At 38.7% G+C, this 22954-nt stretch overlaps 1 protein-coding gene across 1 annotated transcript in view; it reads left to right on the top strand.

Annotated features, from left to right (window-relative positions):
• The window catches only part of LOC145777701 (uncharacterized), a 29955-nt gene extending 9773 nt beyond the window's left edge, over positions 1–20182 (top strand). The window contains exons 4-16 of the mRNA XM_082589135.1: positions 705–828; positions 6561–6642; positions 6920–7042; positions 9245–9425; positions 9887–10102; positions 11209–11333; positions 12669–12840; positions 13489–13723; positions 14063–14265; positions 14657–14737; positions 15073–15250; positions 17445–17941; positions 18139–20182. Of these exons, the coding sequence (XP_082445261.1) occupies positions 705–828; positions 6561–6642; positions 6920–7042; positions 9245–9425; positions 9887–10102; positions 11209–11333; positions 12669–12840; positions 13489–13723; positions 14063–14265; positions 14657–14737; positions 15073–15250; positions 17445–17941; positions 18139–18462 (2541 nt within the window). The 3' untranslated portion in view covers positions 18463–20182. The remainder of the gene's footprint in view (positions 1–704; positions 829–6560; positions 6643–6919; positions 7043–9244; positions 9426–9886; positions 10103–11208; positions 11334–12668; positions 12841–13488; positions 13724–14062; positions 14266–14656; positions 14738–15072; positions 15251–17444; positions 17942–18138) is intronic.
• Positions 20183–22954: the final 2772 nt, after the last annotated feature.

Below are 22954 nucleotides of genomic sequence, written 5' to 3'. Positions count from 1 at the left end.
CTGACAAAGCTTTGAGCTTATTCCTGGCAGTTTCGCATCGGCTTACTTTTAAAGGCTTTGAACCACTGATGCAGGAAGTGAAGTTTCCGCTGGTTGTTGAAATGTTGTATGTGAATCACTCCATTCACTGGGTGCGAAAGTTGTGTGCTTTGACTGTACTCGCTGTTAAGAGTTCATTGAAAACGTGTTTTTTCAAGTTGCTTTATCGTTGTTATATGTTGTTTAAGTTTCTTTTATGTTGTGCTGCATATTGCACAAATTGGTGTTTGTATTTTTGGTACGACTGCAAACTGAAATCGTAAAACAAGGTTTGCTTACTATTACTAATGTTTAAGTGAACAGTAGGCTATCAATAGACCATTTAAGGTCAACAGCCGATATATACTCCGAATAAGGCAACGAAAATTTTTACAAGAATGCATATGACAACATTTTATTTGTGCGAGTTACGTAGGCATCTCATTTGTGTGCACGGAATATAGAAAACCTAAAGTTTGTATGATCCTTTTTGTACCACCTGTAAAACGTCAACCTAGCAGATCGTTGATATTACGAGCTGCCACACTTTTAAATTTGGATCTGTGAGTTTTTAACCCAATGAACTAATGCAGTGAGAAACATCTACAAAAATCAATGTTTATGAGCTGGTATGAACGTACTGACGCCTTGATTGCCGTTTCTAATTGACTAATTGATTTCACCAGGTGCAAGATAACCGATCGAATCAGCTTCTTGAGGTTAAAATAGTGAAACGACAAAAGCATGTTTTGCTCCCCGCATCATTAGAAACATCCTTTCGTCAATGGAATGAACATCGGACTTTACAAGGTAACAATCCCAGACAGCAAACAGTCGTTTTTTACAATGATTCAACGTGTGTCAACGTTGAAAACGTATGTAGACATTGAATCAATGTAAAAAACGACTGATTTTCTGCCTAGAAAATGTCACAAACATGAGTGCCCAGCCAGTTAAACAGTCCTTATTTTTGGTCTCTAGACGTTGAATAAACGTAAAAAGAACTGATTTGCAGGCTGGGCAAAGCGTAGTGCTGAGGCTGCGGAAAATTAACTGCAATGATCTTAGTGGCCGTGTCGTAATGCATGCACTACAGTGTGATTATTATTATTTTTATTCATAAACTGCAAAGAGAAGTCAAGGTTTTACATGTTGGGAATTAAACGCTCCCCGTCGGTCCCTGTCAGTTATGCCCTTGCAATTATCACAGAAAGGTGAAAGATGTGACTAGGTGGCCTAATCTTCGAGATGTCATGCGTAGTAGACTGATTGCGGTTGCTATGTGAAACCTTGAGTTGCAATGGAGTAGGCTGTCTAAATGGAAGTACGTAGGCTATGTAGTTGAAAATTGATGTGTTGGTCAGGCCCCAGACAAGAAAATTCATCATTTTTTACATCGATTCAACGTCTGTCAATGTTAAAATGACGGATTTTGCTGTCCAGGGCGGCAATATTAAAACGTGGGTCCCGTTTCTACGTATATTTTGCATCGAAACTAACAAGGTTATATGAACAATGCTCAGATACGCTTGTCTCACGTAGCACAAACATCCAGATACGTCACTGATTGGCAGCCATGCATGATTTCACATGGACCAAACCACAGCACTCGACGTTGAAATCTTAGAATGCTGTTGGAATGTAGAATATTTTCCAGACAGCAAATCAGCCATTTTTGCATTGTGTCAACGTTTTCCGACAAAAATGACTAATTTGCTCATTGGGTAGGCTATATATTCTACTTTCCATGAGTTCATCAAATCGATTCCAAGAAGTAATTGGTTAGTTTAAATTGACGTTTTGCCAAGTCTCAGCCATGTTGTCGTCAACACAAGTTAAACTTGGCTATTCTAGGTCTAGGTAACACAGGATGATTTTAGTCAGGAGGCAAATTATAGCGAAAATAAACTCACTGATAGCGTTTTCAATATTAATGCCTTGTTTTTGGCTCCACATATTAGCATAGGCTACTAGTTGCTAAAGATTACACTGAGCTGGCTAGAAAAGCAGCTTTTACTTTGCCTTTTACTAGCATTACTCTGATCATGACTCACGGACCGCGTAGTTTTTATAACTCTGATGCACATTGCAAAACTGTGAGTGATGAGAGACTGCTGACTAACGTTTGTATTTCTAAGTTAAGCATTGATCAATAGACTGCTGCCTCAAAAGAATTAAGTTGAACATAGCCTTATGAAAAAAATAATTCATTTATAATATATAATATTTTTTTAGTTAAGAAACCAAATCTTTGTGCAATGTCCATGGCACCAGTTCGTTGGGAAGTACAGTTTGAAAATCACAGTAATACACAAATAAAGCACAACCAACCAACTTTTAAATTTCATAATTTATTAATCATGCTGCAAACTCGGAAACTTTCATGGACCCCCTGAAATCGCTTCGCCGACCCCCAGTTGAGAACCACTGGTGTAAATAAATAGAAATTCACCCAACGAGCAAATTAGATTTTTGTGTTAACTACATTGCGATTCCATTCGGCTGGTATCCACACCGGTATCGAAGAGTTATCCATGTGAAATACATGAGTCAAGAGGCCTATGTACAAATATCCAACGCGCGCTTAGTCAGATCATAGTCATGGTCAGATCCGTTTTGGAGAAATCACGTCTACCCTGTTCGAACAGGTTCATTCATATTTTTTACGTTTTGCCTCTTCTATTTATTGTGTCATGTCACTCATGTGTGCGTAGCACTGTGGTGATTGAATGGTGTCGAAAACAGTTATAGGGTTTAGTGGAGCAACCGAAAAACATACTTCTTTATTAGAAAACACTTTAAAAAGTGTTAACACTTCATACCTTCTACTGGAACAATCAGCTCAGGGACGTAGCCACGAAGGGGCTTGAAGGGAGCAATGGCCTACCCAAAATTTTATCTTGCTTTCCCCCAAAAAATGGATGTTATTGCTATTATTTTTTTTAATGCTGTTGCAACATTTTAATAACATTTTATTACATGGTGAATGACGTTTCATAAATGTGTGACTTTGGATGCATTCAGTAGCTATATTTTTAAACAAACGTTTTGTTTCAAATATTAAAGGGCGGGGAAACCCAAATTAACTTTTTGCGAGTTTTTTGTTTCAGCGTGATGTCATTGTGTACAACATGCGTTTTAGCAAAGAAAAATCCAAATTTTGTTGCCCTCGTCTCGCTAAGGCCGCTTTTGTTTGATACCCGCTTGCGAGGTCTCGCGCGCATCAAGCTGTGATGCTGTTCGCTGTGACGTCACAAGGTACATATAGTTGTGGCCAAAATTTTAAGACCAGACTTGATTTATGACCATTTTTGCATTACGTCAAATACATGGGCTCCGTTAGAGGGGGGCCGCGGGGGTGATTACCCCCCACCAATTGGAGTGGGGGGGGTAACTAATGCAAAATTACCCCCCCCCCCCCCCCCCCCACTAATGTAGAGATAAAAATTTAATTTTTAATATTTTTTATACTTTTGTGTTTTATTTTCATTTTTTTATTGTGTTGCACAACTTTTTAGTTTTTTGTTTGGAAACTACAACTGAAAGACAACGCAAATATGCAATAGAGACTTACATAATGCTATGGGAATTGTTCAGGAGCTAAGTAGTTTGCAAAATCAGTCTGACAAGTTCAAAATCGCCCTGCAGGAAGAACCCCACCATAGCTTGCACACTTTGTGCCAAACAAGATGGCTGACACGTGTACCGGCCATTTCTTCAGTGTTGTTAAACTACAAAGCCTTGCTAAACACACTTCAAAATTTAAAAAATGCGAAATCATTAGGCCTTTATTTCCAATTATTGCAAGGCAACACATACTTTGCAATGCAGCTTTGCAGTTTTGCCAAGTTTTATTCTAACCACTTGAAAAGATAACTGGCCTGTTGCAGATCAAGTCTTATACCATCAGCGACATGATGGATCTGGTTGAAAACTTGAAAGTTAATTACCAGAGTCTTAGAAATGAAGAACAATTTATTGTGTTATACAAGGAATCTCAGCAGCAAGTGGATAGCTTAGGCTTAACTAAAGTCCAAATTTAAAAAAGCGCTGTGAGCAAAGTGCTTCCCATGACCTCGCTTCTTATTACAGAAGGTAATTTTACCATAGGGTTCTACGCATCTATTGACAGCATAGTGCAAGGCCTCACCCACCACTTCAATGGCAAAGAAATTAAAACTCACTAAAAGCATAAAGAAGTTTTAGTATCTGGCACAGTCAACGACAGTGCTGTTACAGCGTTGGAACGATATGGCTTTGACGTGAAAATTTTGGGCCAAGACTTAAGCCACTTCCATCAGAAATTTGGGCTGATCAAGTATGTGTGCGATGTTCGAAACAAGTTAATGGGACTTATTATTGTCAAAGAGTTTTATGCCAGTGTGGAAACTTGTAAAATTACTATTGGTCAATGGTCCTTATTCTGCAGAAGCTGAAAGATCGTTTAGCTCGCTACGCCGCTTAAAAACATGGCTCCGAAGCACAATGACTGCTTCAAGACTCAATTTCATTGCCATGCCCATCAAGTGTATTTGGATGCAGTAGTGTTAATGAGATCTGCAAAGAATGTGTTTTACAATGCACAAAGATTTAAAGTCTTCGGCGACTTCTGACTGTTTTGCTTAGAATAGAAGCAGAGTGCACACAGTGTTTTGTTTGAGTTGAAGTGTTCGTTTATAATGTTATTTCTTTGTAGTTTTTGTGAAATTTTGGCACAAGGTATTACCTGGGTGTTATGGCATTGTTTGTTTAGTGTTATTTCTTACACGGCGCAGATGGTAGGCCTTCCTGTAGTATCGATCAAGATGTCTCTTTATTTTCAGTGCTTGTAAAAGTTAATGCATTTTAGCTTTTTTTTCTGAGTTAAATGTAGGCCTAGACCCTACATGCTGAAACGTTTTATTTCACTGTGGATGTTATGGCACAGGTTGTCGTGCTGTATTCATGTAATTTTAAAGTAAGTTATATTTTATAGCTTTGATCTTAACGCTTTTGGCCTTTTAGATCTAACCTTATAGCGTCTGAAGTGCAAAATTTGGAAGACTTGAGCCAAGGAAGAGTACAGAAATGGATTTTGTGTACACGTTCCCTTTTCCAGTCAAAATTGTCTCAAAACCTCAAAAAAAATGTGGCAAATGTTAAAAAGCTTTTGGTCGTGATTTCAGATTCGTTAAAAGAATTTTTTCAATTTTATATCGTGCTGAAAAGCAAAAATTTTGCGCTTCCGGCGCGAAACATGCAGCCTAAGACGCTGTATAAGAAACTGAAGCTTTCAATAATGCAAACGGGGTCTGGGAAGCGACCTTTCAGAAGTATATGTGATGCGATAATCCAATAACCCCCTGTCGATGTCAAAACATCGTTCCCGCCCCTGCCCTTAAATTACCCCCCCCCCCACTCTCGGGAAGTGTCCGGAGCCTCTGTTGTTCAAAATAATGCATCAGATATTGTTTCAGTTGCATCATCTTTATACATCATTTTATATCTGATGCAGTATTTTGAAGTAATGCAAAAATTGTCATAAATCAAGTCTGGTCTTAAACTTTTGGCCACAGCTATATGTACCTTGTGACGTCACAGCGAACAGCATCACAGCTTGATGCGCGCGAGACTTCGCAAACGGGTATCAAACAAAAGCGGCCTTAGCGAGACGAGGGCAACAAAATTTGGATTTTTCTTTGCTAAAACGCATGTTGAACACAATGACATCACGCTGAAACAAAAAACTCGCAAAGTTAATTTGGGTTTCCCCGCCCTTTAAAATGTTTGCCCTCCAACAGTTACTTTTGTCCCCCTAAAATTTTCTTTCAAGCTTAGTCACTGAATTAGCTTAAGCTAATTTCGAATGCGTTGATTTTTATATGATTGTGTTCACACTGAGTCTTTCACATGGCTTCTTTCGAAATAACACTGTTTGAAAATTTTGTCCACTGCATTTTGATCTACATTATGTTTGAAAATTGTCTGTTGTTTTGCATCATGCAAACTATTGCACAACTGTTGCTTTTTACAAGTGACATAGCGAAGTTTAAGCTTTTATATTCACGGCATATTGATTCGACCTTCCTAGCAGGTAGTGGCAGGCCATGAAAACTGTATCGAATGCACTTAACCAAGGAGTAGACAAACGAAAGCCCCGTGCGCCCGTGACATATCTAATCTGTTTTACTGATTGATTCTGCCCACCAAACAAGTTTACAATTGCAGTATTGTTTGTAACATTAACTGAAGCACTGGCAGCTACAGCTAGGCAGTTAATAGCAAGTTTGCAGTTTTTGACGCTCATAAAGTCCTCATGTGAAATTTCAAAAAAGATTTTCGCTTGTGGCCTCAAAAGTTTGCCTATCCATGATTCAGACTGTGCATCTCTTGTGTCTCACATATGAGGCACCAAGAACGACAAGTGCCTCACGCAAATGCAGATAAAGAAGCAATGCTCGGGGTACAGGTGGCCGATTTCTTAATCTTAGTTGGCCGCTGTAAAACTTGTACCTTATAGTGCCAATAATACATAACCATTCTTTTTCTTGCGTGATTTTCAGACGAAAACGCAAGAGACCAACCAAGAATTTATTCCTTGTCAGAATTATGTGAATTTTGGTCTCCCAACTTGCAGCCAATGTCGTAAGTGGGCTACATATTTTTGCTAATACCGCAATATGTCCTAAATCTAAACATCATTATGTTTATTTTGTGTTGGACGGCATCTTCTGTAGAAACGTCAAGAAATCTCTAAATCTTGTTTTGTTGTCGAGGTGCTTTAGCTAATTATGGACTTGAACTTTTTAACCTCAATTGAAAACAAGAAATTGGAACAAGTTCTAAGTTGCTTTTTTGTCATCTGGTAAGTAAATAGTTGCGCCAAGCTTTTTCAAACTGTTTGCTGATTTATGTGATTCAGGATAGAAATTCACAAAAACGCGATTTTTTCCGAAGAAAAATCCATAGATAGGTCACCTGCCAAAGAAGCTATTTCAAGAAAATTTGTTTCAAAGATATTCAAGTCTAGAGACAGAAAGTCAAGGTAAGCTTCAATCACCTTTATATTACCTCACACACCATTCCGCTGTTGTTTACATCGCAAATATTAGATGTCTTTTCACAAAACTCTTTCTGCTGTCTGCAACAGATAGATTATCCAGACCTGCTGCATTCTGAAGCCGATCAACACTGAGCTCTAGCTTAATCTATTTTCATTGAATCCCGTATTTATTTCGGAAACGCAAGTTTGTTTGATTTCAAGATTTTTCAAGCCGTAAATGTTGACTACAGCGATACACAAAACACAAGTTTATTCTCAAGAAATGCAATGCTTACATTCGGATACCGGTTATACATCAATCACGAAAATGAAAGTGTGACGGTCCATGGGATGTGGGAGAAAGAAATAACTTCGTTTGCCAATCAGATTTTATGATAGTAGCCTACACAATAAGCTTACATCACAATAACATAATAGCTTACAATTTACAAACATAGAAAATCTGTCTTCAGCTGCTACCAACTGGTCATATCATTAAACCTATAAAAAAGTGCAGCGAAGAAAGCACTCGAATTGGCGAATAGCAATAAATGATTACAATGCGTCAACGTGCGATTGCATCATCTTCAGCAGCGTTTATCTTTGTAGTTACCAACTTGCTGTCAAGTTGCAACAATGCATCCATCGTTTGTTTTTGTTTCTTTGTTTTATTGTTTTGTGAATGCTTGTCATTACAAAAAAAAACATTGGATATCCTTTGGCTTTTTCTGCCAGCATTGCAGCATTCTATTATTGATTTATCGTCTGACACTTAGTTAAATATCTAGATTGGTGAGTCCAGTGGCGTACGCAGGGGGGGGGCATTGGGCCATGCCCCCCCCCCCCCCCCCCCCTTAAAATGGTTTAGTAGTTAACGACGTAGATTAAGGCATTTTATATGTTTTGCATTGCTCTGTCAAAGCAATCACTGTAACAATGTTATTTTATAGACTAAGCCAATACGAAATACATGGCCCAATCCACCTACCCCACCCCAGGTATGCCAATGTAGAATAGTGTTCTGTAAACCTATTATAGTGATTAGTGAGAGAGAAATGGATAAAGTCTAAACTACAACCATACTGGGATATCATGAAGACGTCTGGGATATCAATGGCCATAGTGGCGTAGCCAAGGAGGGGGGGGGGGGGGTTGGGGGTTACAACCCCACTGGGGTTTACCACCCCACAGTCTCTTTATGCTTGGGAATGATGCTTTCAGTCTAAAAAAAACTTGCCTAATTTTAAACAAAACTGCATTAAAAGAGCGAGTTTTGCCAATACCAAACATTCAAACATCTCAGCCAGGATTAACAACAAGAAAACATAGAGACATAGCTTTATTTCCGAAAAATGCCGAAGAAAACATGATCTTATCCTTTTGCTATGCCACCTGACAGCACCATTTCACAGGAATATTCATACCCACATTTTTGTTGAAAATGCTCTCAGAATGCACCAAATTCAAAGTAATTTTTCAAAATTTTCTGGGGGAAACCCCCAGACCCCCCGCCGCTGGGTGTCGTCTTAAGCGAAAACGCCGTGGGGCTACGCCCGCCGGTCGTCAAAGCCCCCCCTTTCAAAATTCCTGGCTACGCTACTCTCAATGGCCCCCCCCCCCCCTTGAGAAAATCCTGCGTACGCCACTGGGTGAGTCTGTTGTTTGCTTTGTGTAACTGGATCGTAGATATCAAAATCTCTTTAAGCAAATGCATCATGATATAAATTGGATTGCTGATTGTCGATAGGCGTATTTGTTCAGATGGAGTGTTTTGACCTGTAGACATTTGACCATACAGAAACTTTCCCAATAAACCACCTGACTGCAGTCATTGTGACTCTCCTAGCACTCAGCCAGAGAGTAGATTCTTGGTTTGAACTATGTTTGGTAGTTAAAGAAGAAAAAAAATAATGGCAGGGGTGGGAATCAAACCCACGTCAGCAAAAAGACTGCTTTCCTAACCCTCACAACGTTAGGGCGACTACTGACTAGGCCACGATGGCGACGGCGCAATGTTCACTTAGTTTACTTTCCATCAGAAACATTTCGAGAAGACGATGTCACATGCATTAGTCACATGAATGCAATCAGTTGATTTAAATATTGCCTTCTTATTGGTTAATAAATCTCATCTGCTGCAGCGACCTACAAATTACAAATGCGATCGGTAGTCATAGATTTCAATAAAAGTTTCTATTTTCAAAGCACTGATACGTTGAACGAAAAATCCCCAGTAATTAACAACCAAACGATAAATGAAGACTATTGGATGATTCCGGAGGCGTGGCGTTTGAAACAACTGACACTTAAGCCAATCCACATCGTTCGCTGCACAAATGCCAATACATCCGCAAAACTCACACTGATTGGAGAGCAACATATGAAGGTGACACTTCAAACGCTTTTCTTCCTTGTTTACGCTTCACAAGTACAAACAGTAATGCATTGGATTGAAGGCTCATTCTTTATTCCTTTAATTAGCCTAGCTAGGCTACATGTGCGACGTTAACTCAGTCGATCAATTAAAGAAATTCTTAACAAAATGAAAAATGAGCCTTCGAGAACCTCAAATAGGAAGTTAGCCGGAAATATTGGGTTACCAAAATTAACCAAATACCAAATCTGTAGAAATTTATTCTCCTCGTTTAATCGGATTATCCGCTTAATCGGGCCAATTTGGCTTGGTGCTGATGTGATCCAATCAAGCGGGGTTGAATGTATTACCTTATCTTGATTCAAGAAACTTTGGGTTTTGAAACTTTTTAAGTCTACCAAAGATCGGTCTCAAATTAACATCCTCAGAACAAAGACGTAAAATAAATTGACCACTTACTGCTACGTTTTCAGGTGCTAGAGTTGAAAAGGCCAGAGAGGATGTCGTCGTTACACAGTAGTGACGGTACCATTGATGACGAGGAATCGCCAAGATCAAGCCGCTCATTGTCGGAAACATCTCTACCCTTACACCATTTTGATCTGACATCTTTACTGGGCAATAAGTCGCGAGATAACGCCATAGTTGGCGTGGTCACCAGTGGCTTGGACTCTGCTTCAAGGCATTCGGTATTTACTTTGTTAATTTTTATGTTTATTTTGTTTGAAAGCAACAGAACAATGAGTATCAGTGAGTAATGAGTATCAGTAGCCAGCTGCACTACGGCGCCAACGTGCTGTTCTTTCCCTGAGCCGTAAAGCCCTAAACCCTGGCCATCCGCTACACACAACCACGCTGAGATATCCACCAAAGCAGCGGCTAAAATCAAGAAAGCCATTTGTACGCGCTGCACAAGACCTTCTGGCAGCCTCAGCCCTAGCAAACAGTGGTGCCACGCGGCGTGGTGTGAACAATGGTCAAACAGCACGTCCCCACTTCGCCAAGTATTCAGATCCCCGTCCGAAAACCAGCTGGGACATGGCCTCTCTAGACTTGCCTCATCAAGGCGTAACCGTTTGCTCACTGGTGTTGGACGCTATGGTGCAGACATGTTGCGCTGGGGCTTGGCAGAGAGTGCTGCTTGTGAGTGTGGCGAAATGCAGACGGCAGCCCACATTATCAAGGATTGCCGGCTATATAGACCACCCCATGGTATGGAAGGCCTAATTTCCATCGATGATGACACCAGGCATTGGCTAACCAACGGATGCCCTGACATATAGCGACAATACGAGAGAAGAAGTGAAGGCTATTTAGTAAGTCAGAAGCGTTAACACTCCATGGTTGGTAACCGTAATGAAAACATGATGAAGATGCTCTGTAGCTCTTTATTATTTCTATTTTTGTAACAGTTTATATTAAACGTCAACTGCTGATACATGATATTTCTTACTTTTTCTTTCTAATGAACACTTCGCAAAAGCACGATCTTCTTTATTATGTGATTTTTGTTGGCATCTGACCAATAATTTTGAAATCAAAGTTCGACTTTTGAAGCCGAAACCATGAGTGAAGCGTGCAACAATAGTTATCTTTTTAATCAAAATTTTCTAAACTGAAATTAAAAATAGTCGCTTGCCAACTGCGTGTATCTACCCTTGTCACAATATTAGTTTTCAACTTTTCCAAATACTAAAACTGATGCTATTTTTGCTTCACGCTTAAGCCTTGGCTGAGAAAGCCCAACTGTGCACAACAAAAGTCGGAAGTAAATGTAACTTATTGTTTGTTTCAGAATTCCATGACGCGAGGCAGCTGGGTGGCTTTACATAGAACTCGGCGGGTACGAAAACTCTTGATCATGTCCTCTGATGCTCAATGCTTTTTGGTTTCAGCTCATTATGCCGGAAAATTTGCAAGGTACCTAAAGTTTCCGCCAAGTTGCATGGATCTTTGTTTTGATTTTGAAGTTGAAAAGTACTAGATTTTGTTGGGGTGTGAGTAGAACTGATCGAAACGAAATCTTTTTCTTTGGAAGGCCGTTCGACAAGGCACAAAATCTCTAGTCTACAATGACAATTTAAAACAAAATCCAATTTTAAAACAAGGATTTTTTTAACACTTGCAAACCAGAATAATTGGTAATATATAAAAAAAAAAATCAAAAACAACATTGCTCAAGGTCACTGTTTTACACTTTTGGTATTACGCTGAAAGCGTTATACTTCCAATTGTAATGCGCCACAGTTGTTTGGAGACTACCACGTGTGTCGTTGTGGTTTGATCTGACAACGAAACGAAATATCTTTTGAAACGATTTTAAAACGAAACCAGCAACAAATGTCGCATCGAAACGATACAAATGTTACGAACAGATCTAGCTATACTGTAAGGTACTGTTTTCGAAAAAAGGAAGCAAGCAGATGAAAAGATCTTGTTCTATTGTCCTAATCTCAATAATGTTTGACCCAACGTCGCTTTGGCACAGAATGTTTTTATAACAAATTCAGAGTATGACGTAGCTAGAAAGAAAACTTTAAGAGAATCAAAAGTAACTGTTGGGAGGCCAAACGTCATTCAACATGAATTACAATTGTGTTGAAACCTTCTAATTTTTTTTTTTTTGGGGGGGGGGGGGGCGATTGCTCCCCAAGCACTCTGTGGCTACACCTCTGGAGTTAACGAAACCTTTTTCAATCACCATTTTTTATCTCACAATTTTTTTTGCATCCGTGGTAATTTTTGGTAGTGTAAGATTTGCACTATATGGAAAGAAAAAGAAATGTTTGTGTCCACTTTCAAACATGTCTTGCTAAGACATAACCGCTTTCTCCCAATAGATGCTGAACCACTGTCTATTGAGCATTGTGCAGCATCTTTCACCACTTTGCCACTCCACTGACATTTACAAGTCACGATGGTCATGGCAGCACCGTGTGATGTGTCATCTGCCAATATGTCTCGACAAAAATACAGTATATGGCATCGTCGCCAACGTGCATGATGCTATTCTAGACCCATACTAGTTGGTTGTACTGTATTTGTGGTTGGAGCATTATTTAGAAAATAACCTTATTTAAATCTAGTGACTGACGAAGTTTAGGGTTGAACCGAAAGGCAAACAGACACATTCGGTTGTGCACGGACCACTTAAGGAAATAAAGTAGAAAGTGTAGCGACCCAGACCACACAAGGCTTAGACTATTTCCCCTCCGAGCTGCAATTTTTTCATCTTTGCTACGTGCTTATCTATAGATTGCCATTGTTATTCGACGAAGCCGGGGAAGTACCGGCAGGGAGCGATGATGCGTACATTACGCGATGCAGTGCCTATCCGGTGGAAAAAGAATTAGATCCTTGTCAAGATGGTCATTATGTGCGCTTCAAAAGCCAATCCACAGTGACCATAAATAATAATGATGTTGATGTAAGTCACTAACAACTAAATGATGATTTGTCACTATAACTTCGTAGTTTGTAGTCTTACACATGCTAAAAGGTCTCTGAGCTATTATGCTACATTACTGTAATTAAGCTCCGCGATACCATCACCGTCTCTGGAAACTTCTATCAACCGCAATGCTTTGGTTTATCACAACACAATCGCTTTTTGCCATAACTTTTTTAATTTGATATGCTGTCTGTTACCCCTAAGTTGGTGAGATTGCAACTTTCACTAGGATGCGTTTACTTGACTTTCTGTATTAGCCAAGAGAACAATGCGGTGGCAATAGTCAAGTTTAAAAACACACTGCATCTCAGCCAGCAAAAATCTACAGTTTTTACAGCCAGCAAAAGGTACAATTTGTACATCACTTCCACAGTAAGTTAGAGATGTTTTTTTACACTGGTTCAACATTTGCAGACGTTGCAACAACATAATAAAGAACTGATCTGCTGGCTGAGATAAAAAGACCAATCCCAGATAGTAAATCAGTCGTTTTTTACATTGATTCAACGTCTTTTAGTATAGATCTTGAATCAATGTAAGCTACAAAACGACTGATTTGCTGTCTGATAAGTAATATTTTTATGTTGTTTTGTTTATAATAAACTAATAACTCACTCTACGCAGGTTGTTCATTGCATGGTTTCAAGTGAGCAAGATGGACCGCAGCATGAAGCCACGTATCCCTCTAATTTGCGCGGGAGATTTGAAAAGGTTGACGAGTCTCCTGTAGAGATGACGACGCAAGAATTATTCAAGCGGAACCTTCCTATTTGTGCCAAAATTACAAATCCTGACTGTAGCCTTGGGTTCGATCCTTTGGCAATGAAGCAGAGTTTTGTTGTTAAAAAAATAATTTCCGGTAAGCAAAAACTGTTATTTGTAATTATAGCAAACACAAAAACTGATAGAAACGGTTTTGAAGTCAGCTTCATGTTTTTATGGCTATTGGAAAGTTGTAGCATTTCTTTGAAAAACTGCGACATTCTTTGGCAAGAGTCTCTCCAGGCATCACTTCAAAGATTTGTATCTCATTTTTCAGAAATGTGAAGATAATCTTTTATAGTTATTAGCCTGTGATTTCCTTTTCTGTTGACTATTTTCCATGTACCGTTGCATTTGATAATTTAGTTGTAAAAGCCAAGTCTTCAGTACAGAGTCTACGTTTTCGTCATATCGTTTAATTATATGTTCCTTATAGAAACAACTGTGATCGTTGAAGCGTTACGAAAGTACGAAGATTGTGTGAAACCTGGAGGAAGAATATCTGAACTCCCATCCACTCGAAGCACTTTATTCCTCCGCGAAGTCCCAACAAAGGCCGAAGACGCGATTGGAGGTATTTTGCCTTACCCCAGAAAAAAGGATTTCAAGGGCTTAGAAAAGTTACCATGTGTTGAAGTGGTGAGTTGAATTTTTTATGTTTTTGAACGATGTTATAATTCAGTGATCGCTAATCACCCGGCTTTAGATCAGTAAGGTTAGGGTTAAGGAAAATTTGTTACCGGCTCCCACAGAAAAAAAATGTAATTGACTTCTTTTTTAACATTTTTTAGACCTAAATCCCATTGTTAAATGGTTTACATTTATAATTTTCTCTAAAAAAGGTTTTGTGTTTATTATGAAAGGCGAAGACCAGTGAATTTTGATCTGAAACTGGTTTGACTGATATCCTAACAAAAGTCTAACCTAATTTATTGAAGTAGTCTGGTACAAGTTTGCCAATCACTTGCAGTACATTTTAGCCGGCATTCTAGTTTTCTTGTAACATTTTTAAAGCATTGTGTTGTGTTAGCTTGCAGAATGCGACGTTTGTGATCTTCAAGACAACTCCAGAAGTGCTTCTGTTCAGTCATTGTTGTCTCCATTGGCAGAGGTAGCTTATGTTTACAGTTATTACCTTGTGTCTTTCAAGTCAACAAGACTTACCATGCTTACGCCGATTTCACGACTAAACATTTTGAAACCATACAACAATGGCGATTTTGTTTGTTGAGATTTCGTCCTTCTTTTTAAACACAGCAAGTTTTTGCTTCTGGTAAAGCAAGAAAGACACACTTTTAGTAGCATACTTGGGGAAAGACATTGTGTTTATCATAAAAGTATAAATTTGTGAGGAGTTAAAACCATGCGTTTAAATCTTTTTCCCCCTAAAAAATACTCCCTTCGAAGTTCGAATTTGGCCTACATCTATCGTCGCCTTCATTTCAGAGCAAAGATTTAGAAGAGACGCCGATGGTTCTTGAGAGACAGGTGAAACGTCCTGTCTACGCAGTTGTCAATAAATCCTCAGGAAGAAAGTTATTATTATCAAATGCCACCGAAAGAAATGACGAAAACTTGGATGACTTGGAAAAGAGCCGAAAAAGTTCACCACAAACTGAAACAGGTCTGTGTCAGGTTGCACATGTGACTTTGACTTTTCATTGCTGTCCAAAATTATGCCACCAGGCACTGCGGAAACATAGCTCAACACTTGTTCTATCTAAAGTAGGATACTACCCAGTATCCACCCCTAGGTTTGTATGGTAAACAGTTGAATTTGTTGATGGTATAATTTAAAAAAACGAGACGTCCCTATATGTTAGTCAATAATACTAGTGAACCCTTGTCTCGCTAAACCATGCAAAAAAGTGGCAGTTCTTTTTTTCTTGTCCTAATTTTTCATGATTCAAGAAATTCCACAACTTTTAAAACAGTTTTATATGTTTGTAGGCTTTTTGATGTTGGGCTGTCTTTTGGTGTAGGATTTTGCTTATTAAGAGATTCTGAGTCTCTAGCTACAAATAGATAATTTAGGGTTTCTGTCTAGGGGTATGATTGCCCACAAAATTAAACAGGTGAAATGTAGTAGTAGTAGGAGTCCAGTTTTAATCCGGTGATGTCCCCGTTACCGAGGGTGGCCGGATTCACCTCCAAGTGCCGCAATCGTCTTCGCACCCTGCCTCCACATCGATCTGTCTAACGCGTCCTCTCTTGTCAAGCCCACCTTGCTGCTTTCTTCCTCAACTTGCTTTTTCCATGTTTTCTTTGGTCTTCCTTGTTTTCTACGACCCTCCACTCGCAACTCCAGCGCTCTTCTCAAAACATCATCTTCATCCCTTCTCAAAACATGCCCATACCACCTCACTCCATTCGCTTTTGCCAACTTATCAACACTCTCATTCAACCCAAGCAAGCTCATAAGTTCTTCGGTATTCCTTTTGTCCATCAGCTTTACACCACACATTGCTCTCACCATCGCTCTCTCAGTTCTTCTTAAAATCGCCAATTCGTTTTCCCGTAAGCACCATGTCTCACTTCCGTACAGCATTGCAGATCTCACACAACTAGTATAAATGTAATGCTAAATGTATATTTGTTAATCAAAGTTACAAGTTCTCACTCCAGAAATTGAGAAATACTTATCCTGTCTGACTCTAACCAATTTAGATCATTGCGACGGGTGTCAGAAAAGCAATATTCACCCGTTGTGGTTTTTACCTTCTTGTTTGAGAGCCATTCGGTCTGTTATGTTTTGAAAATCTGTTTCGTTCCTTCCCTCTGTTTTTAAATGAAAGTCGTTTTGGTTTATATATGTTACGAATATTTTTCCATTCCCTGCCTTATTTCATAATGTGGTGCCTTTTTATCAGTAATGTGGTGGGAGTTATGAAAGCAGAACGGTTACACAGTTATGTCGCTTCAGAAATATGAATGTGGTGGGCTAAATTCGATGAGAGTGGAATTTATTCACAGGAAGCGTAACCTAAATTCTGACAGAGCAGAATTTAGGTTTTGAATTTTCACAGTTAAAGTGCATTTGCAAATTGTAATTCTCACAGGTTTCGGCCAAATGTTCTCATAATTTAAATTTGTTAGTTAGAAACGTAGTAACCTACATGTTACATGTTTGAAAAATACCTGTTCACAATTTTAAAAAGTTAGATTTTAAAAAGTAGCATCTTTGTAAATTTTGATCTAGCCATATCAAAATCTTTATTAAGAAACCATTGGTGGTTTCTTAAAAAAAAAGAGTAGCCTAACTGGTGTGACTAGGCGACTACTCAGTACTCATCATATTATCCATTCTAACCATTTCTTATCATAACTCATCATAACAATCCTAACCACTTCTCATCATAACTCATCATAAATTTATAACCATCCAAACCACTTCTTATCATAACCATCATAACCAACCATCCTAACCATTTCTCATCATAACCATCCGAACCACTGCTCACCATAACTCATCATAACCATTTCTCGTCAAAACTCATTATAACCATTGCTCATTATGACTCATCATAACCATTTCTAAATATTGCTGTTTCTTGGGAAATCATCGGTGTCATCGTAACGAGCTTTGCACGATAAGGACAAAAATAACTAAAAAAAGGGTCGTCTCTACCACGTATTGAAGACATATTGCCCCATTTTACTGAAAAAAATAGGCCACATATAAGTTAACAAAGTGGTACAAGATGTTCGTGCGTTTTATTGATTTGATTAACCTTTAAATCTTTCATGAAAGTGTGTGTCGGCATGTAGGCTACAACCAACACCTGTCTCCTGCTTATAACGATCTTAACTTTGTGCAGACGTGGAAAGTGGATTTTCATCTTCAGTGCCATCTCGCAGGACTTCAAGCGAATCACTTTCCGATCGCGACCACAAACACTGTGTTTTATCCTCTTTTAATAACCGGATTAATACAACACACCCCGGAAAGGTGCCAAGTAATTTCAAACCTAAACCTTTGCCAAGAAAACGGCTCATGACAATGCCTGCCTTTACGCCAACGAGCCAAAGCAACACTTCACCAGGCTTCGACAGAGAAGAAAAAACTACAGTAGATACAGACAGCGAAATACCCGTTACACCCGAAGAAAAAAATTCACCTTCTAAATCAAGTCAACACAGTCATTCTGTAGATTGCATAGCTTTTACTTCTGGAGAATATGCAACCTTACAAGAATCCGCAAAACAATGGAGTGTACAAAATATTTCAACAATTACAGCAGCTGAAAAGCAAAAAAATGGAGAAGAAAAAGATCATTCTGAACAAGACCGAAAGCTATCTAATTCAACCGATTCGGTACGTAATTTGCACTTACGCAAAAATCACTGTATGGTAAAAACAATTAGTAAGTGCAAAAAGTTTTCGATATTAACGTCAATGAATTGCAAGAGACACATATTTGTTTATTGTTTGACTTTTCAAAAAGTCAAAAAAATATTAATCATTGTACTGTATTTATTTTGACTTTTTACCAGTCAAATTTTTCTTTGAAGGAAAAGGATGATTATGAAGATATTGAAGAAGAAAAAGAGACTCAAGATTACGAAGATATTGAAGAGGAGAAGGATGAAGAATATGAAGACATTGAAGAGGAAAAGAATGAAGAATATGAAGACATTGAAGAGGAGAAGGATGAAGAATACGAAGACATTGAAGATGAGGATGAAGAATATGAAAATCTTGAAGAAGAAAATGTTCTAGATTATGAAGACATCGAAGAAGAAAAAGAAGAAAATTATGAAGACGCTGCACAACTTTTGAAATGCAATCTTCGTCCTTCTATACCTCCCAAACCTAAAAAACTAGCTTCTTCGTGACCTGATTTTGCAATTTAAGCTAAACTCTGTAAACATGTTAACTCGTTAAAATTTTATGCCTAAATGTACGACAGCACACAACAATCTTAGCATGCAGTCGTGCAATAGGCCTGTAGTACCTTTCTTTTTTATGTAAACTGCGGCTTGAAAATTGTGAATCTTTGCAGTTGTATTTTATAAAACTGTAAGCTCAGCGATGAACAACTTTCTCTATTCCGAGCCACAAACACGTTTCATTTTTGCCTTGAACCGTTTGGACGTTTCCATGCTGCATTGCGTAGGCTGCAAGAAAGCAACTTTAGATTGAAGTCACATCAGCCTTTTTGCACTTAGACGTCGTTTGATACGATTTTCCAAGAATACACCTACAATACAAATATGTTTTCTTAGAGCGGAGTGTTAGTTTGAAGTATAGGGTAATCTATGTTGGTATTGTTTTCATAACAAATCATCAGCTGACACCTTCCCCACGCATTGTCATTTGAGCTTACGGCCTGATTTGTTATATTTTTGCAAACTTTTTTAGACTTAACTTTTTCTCACAGTTGAACTATAACTTTTTAAAATCGCAGCTTGTTATTTTGCATTACCTCTCATCAGGTATCGCAAAGCATTTTAACGGTCACCAAACAACGTAAAATGAAAAATATGATTTTTAGGTAGTTTTAACATCAGTGGGCAAAGTCTACAAAACCTCAACCAGCAAATCAGTTCATTTAACATTGATTCAACGTCTGCACTCGTTGAATCGTTGTAAAAAAACTCTGAATTGCTGACTGACTGTCAATAACCATGAAATTCCAAACGCAATGTATGTGTGTGTGCTATTTCACTTGTCTCTCCAAAACCAAACTTCACACAAACTACATGAAACTACGTCTCTATAATCGATTTATGAATTTATAAAATTCTTACACTTGTAATATGCTTTGCCATATGAATTTTTGCTGTGCTGTTAGTTTCTCACAGACTCAGTTCTTATATTGATATCTACAACACTTTCGGTGACCAAACATCCACATCTTGTGTTATCCCAGTCAGAACAACAATCTTTTTTCAGTCCATCTGCAGACGTTAAACCAATCTAGAAAAAAGCTCTTTTACTGACTGGGGTGTAGGCATTATGCCTGCAAGTATATTCTAAAAGTTATTTTTTATGTGTTTACTGCCAGCTGTGACTGATAGTGATTCACTAAATTTCTTTTTTTATTAAATCATTGCTTTGTTCACTTTTTCTTTTGCAAATTTTATTAAGTTATTGTGATGTTTATCATTTTAATGGATCTTCGTAATTATTTATAACTTCACAATCTGCAAGTTATATACTTGCTGCTTGCTACATGCTTTTCGTCTAAGCTTTATTTGCAGCTTACATTTTGCATTTCAGCTTACCAAGCCAAGGAAAAGTCAGCAACTTGCTGCTTTTTTAACCAAGTTAATCAACCAGAAGAACGTTTTTACTGAATGTTTGTTTTTTGTGAACGTTACCCGTTAACAGATCATTTATTTTTACATAGATTGCAGACGCAGAATCATTGTAAAACTGAATTGATTTGCTGCTGGAGTTGTGACTTTTTCTCATCTCGATTTTGCTGTTTGTATGTGAAGTGATGTTTCTTCAACGTATTTTGTTACTTTTCAAATTCCCTCAACTGTTTGGTTGCATTTGGCGTTTTTGAAATCTCCAACTTTTTGCTTCAATACAAGCAAGGATACCACGCGACTGTTTGAAGCAATTTTTGAATTATAAAATTTCCCTCTGCGTGAAGACAGAAAAGGTAGCATGCTCTATGCCCACCCATCAGAATAATATTTTACCGTTTTCAATACCTTCTTTGAAAAATAACTACCTTCAACATGAATCAATTCAGAGACGTAGCCAGACAATGTTGAGGGAAAATATTTTAGATTATCGAAATAAAAATGACAATAAATGTTACGTTTGTGTTAAAAGATTTTAGAGTAGCAAGGCAATAAATAACTCACATAGTCTACTACAAAATAATGCTCAAAGCAAAAAACCAAGCAGAGCGAATTACAAAGCAAGGTTCACTAAAAACCCTAACAGATTGTGTCAGTTATTGGGTTCATCAGAAGGTTCTTACTCAAATTCAATCTAATGTATTTGATTGTGCCTTTCTTCGTAAAGGAGTGTTTTCCCCGGGATCGAGTTTTCCTCAAAGCTGTCAAGATTTAGGACAATGCGGTATGTAGCCGATTTGGTGAAGACGACTATTTAGTTTTTGATAACTTATCGATTACACTTTCGTTCTGATTGAAGGAAACGGTGCAGATTGGCTTTGATGCCTTTATTTTATTTCAAATCTCTATCACGGAACATAAAGACTTTGTATAGCACCTAAACAGTAAAAAACCGAGGATTGAGTTACCTGCCTGCAAAAATCGAGTCACCTGCCTTCTAACAAATATTTGTTCCTGTAGCTCAGTTGACTAAACGCCGATTTTGTGCACGAAGAAACTACAAGATCAAGCGTCACTGTTTCGACTCTCTCGGGTTGTGCGCTTGAGCAACAAATTTCAAGGCCAACTCTTCATTCTTCTTCTTCTTCGTTTGAACCTTGTTCTTCGCCACTTCAAGGGTCGAGGGGCTCTGCCTTTTACCACCCTTGGGCAGTGGCGGCGACGCGGTTTAAATGTTTGGGCAGGTGTCGAGCAGCCATTGAATTGATTCGTCATCCAGTTCACGCAGTCCACGCACACCATTTGGCGCATGGTAGATGGCGCAGTTACAGATGGTGTGGTCTGCGGTTTGTTCCTCCATGCCACACTCACAGATCGCGGATGGAGCCATCCCCCATTTGTGCATGTTGAAGCGAAATAGTCCGACGCCAGTACGAAGGCGGTTGAGCCGCACCCAGGCCTTCCTGGGCAAATGCATTCCGGTTGGATGGTGGCTGGTGTCGGAGATGAAACTTTGGAGTCTTGAGGAGTTCTTCTTCCACTCCGAGCTCCATTGGTGGTCCGCCCAGGTTGCCGCACTGATGGATTGGTCTTCAGCTCTTCATTTAGAGGCACCTAGTGATTGGAATAATTCACAGACAACAACATGTCGGCAATTGCAAACTTCACTGTGCCAATCTCGGTAGCCGGACCTGCATCAGTGGTTCAAAGTCTACAAGTACGCGAAACTACCAGGAATAACCTATCAGAGGTTTTGTCAATCCGGGAATAAAGATTTAAACCAACCAACATAACGAAACCACGCAAACGTTTGGCCATTACAACAAAGCAAAACTTTCTGGGTCACGCGCTCTACAAACTTCTAAAAACTTTTACTCTTTCCAGGTCTTTCCCTTTTATCGCCTCTCATTGGAATAAAAAAAATCGCAGTTGGGATAAGATTGGTGTGGAAATTTTATCCTCAGACTGACAAAGCCTCTTTGAATTTAATTCTGGCGGTTTTGCATTTTTAAAAAGACTTTGAAGAACTGGCGCAATAGGCTACTCCACGTAATAGTGGAGTATTTTCACGGCATTCAACATAGACTGGGGAGTACTTATTTTGGAGAGTCTTTAAACCTTGCATCGGTTACCGAAACTGACCGAGTAAAGTTCCACTTGTTTTTGTCTGAGAGTTATACTGTCCATTAGGTGCCGCTAAATGTAAAGCTGTCTTGAACCACATTGCTCAAAGCTTACAAAAGTCCAGCCATGGTTTGGTTGATTTTGCCATTTTTCGTTTACAAAATAGTCAATTAACCAACTGAGCTACCAGTGCAGAGGTATTGTTTACTGGTACCGTAGTAAAGTGTCTGCGATACTAAAAGGGTTGTTCCTTATCAAAATTTCCGTCCAGTAGGTGTCACTGTTTACAGCTTTGCCTTTGAATTAAGTTTCTCAACAGAGTTTGCCAACTGGTGATCTGATGCACGTACGAAGTAGCCTAGCAACAGTTACTTCTCGTTGTTGCATAACCTATTATTTTCATTGAAGTATAGTAGCTTGTTTCAGTAAACTTCTGTATACATCGTAAAACTAAAAAAGCATCAATTGCATCCAGTAGTGTAGGCAGGGATTTCTCATTCGAAATACTTTTCAAAACAAAATATAAGGATCCAGTATTGGACTCACCTTTTTAATGCAGTAGAGCAGTGGTTTCCAATGGTTTTGTAGGCACGTCTATCCTCCAAGAATTGTCAAGTCTGCCGATCTTCAAACTTCTAAGAGTAACGTTGAGTAAAATGTTTGCAACCTTACTCCTAAATCTCTCAATTTCAATATTTCGTCCAATTAAGGGAATTATGAACCATTGGAACACTTTTCAGGGGAGCATTTGGGGGGATGATCCTCTAGTTGGGAGCCACTGCATTAGAACCGAAAGGAGATTATTGAAACAGACGTTCAACATTTGGCTATATATTTGGCTTGGTAAAATAGAGAAATCGAACGTTATGGATTATATTTTTGAGTTCAAGTTCAGCAATTTTTACTTTTTGTGTGCCAAAGAAAAAACGAGTTTCTAGAGTCGTTA

This window comes from Aplidium turbinatum, chromosome 9 (assembly GCF_918807975.1).
Source record: "Aplidium turbinatum chromosome 9, kaAplTurb1.1, whole genome shotgun sequence".
NCBI classification, from domain to species: Eukaryota; Metazoa; Chordata; class Ascidiacea; order Aplousobranchia; family Polyclinidae; genus Aplidium; species Aplidium turbinatum.
Note: the sequence above shows the minus strand (reverse complement) of the source record. Positions and strands in the feature narration are given on the sequence as shown.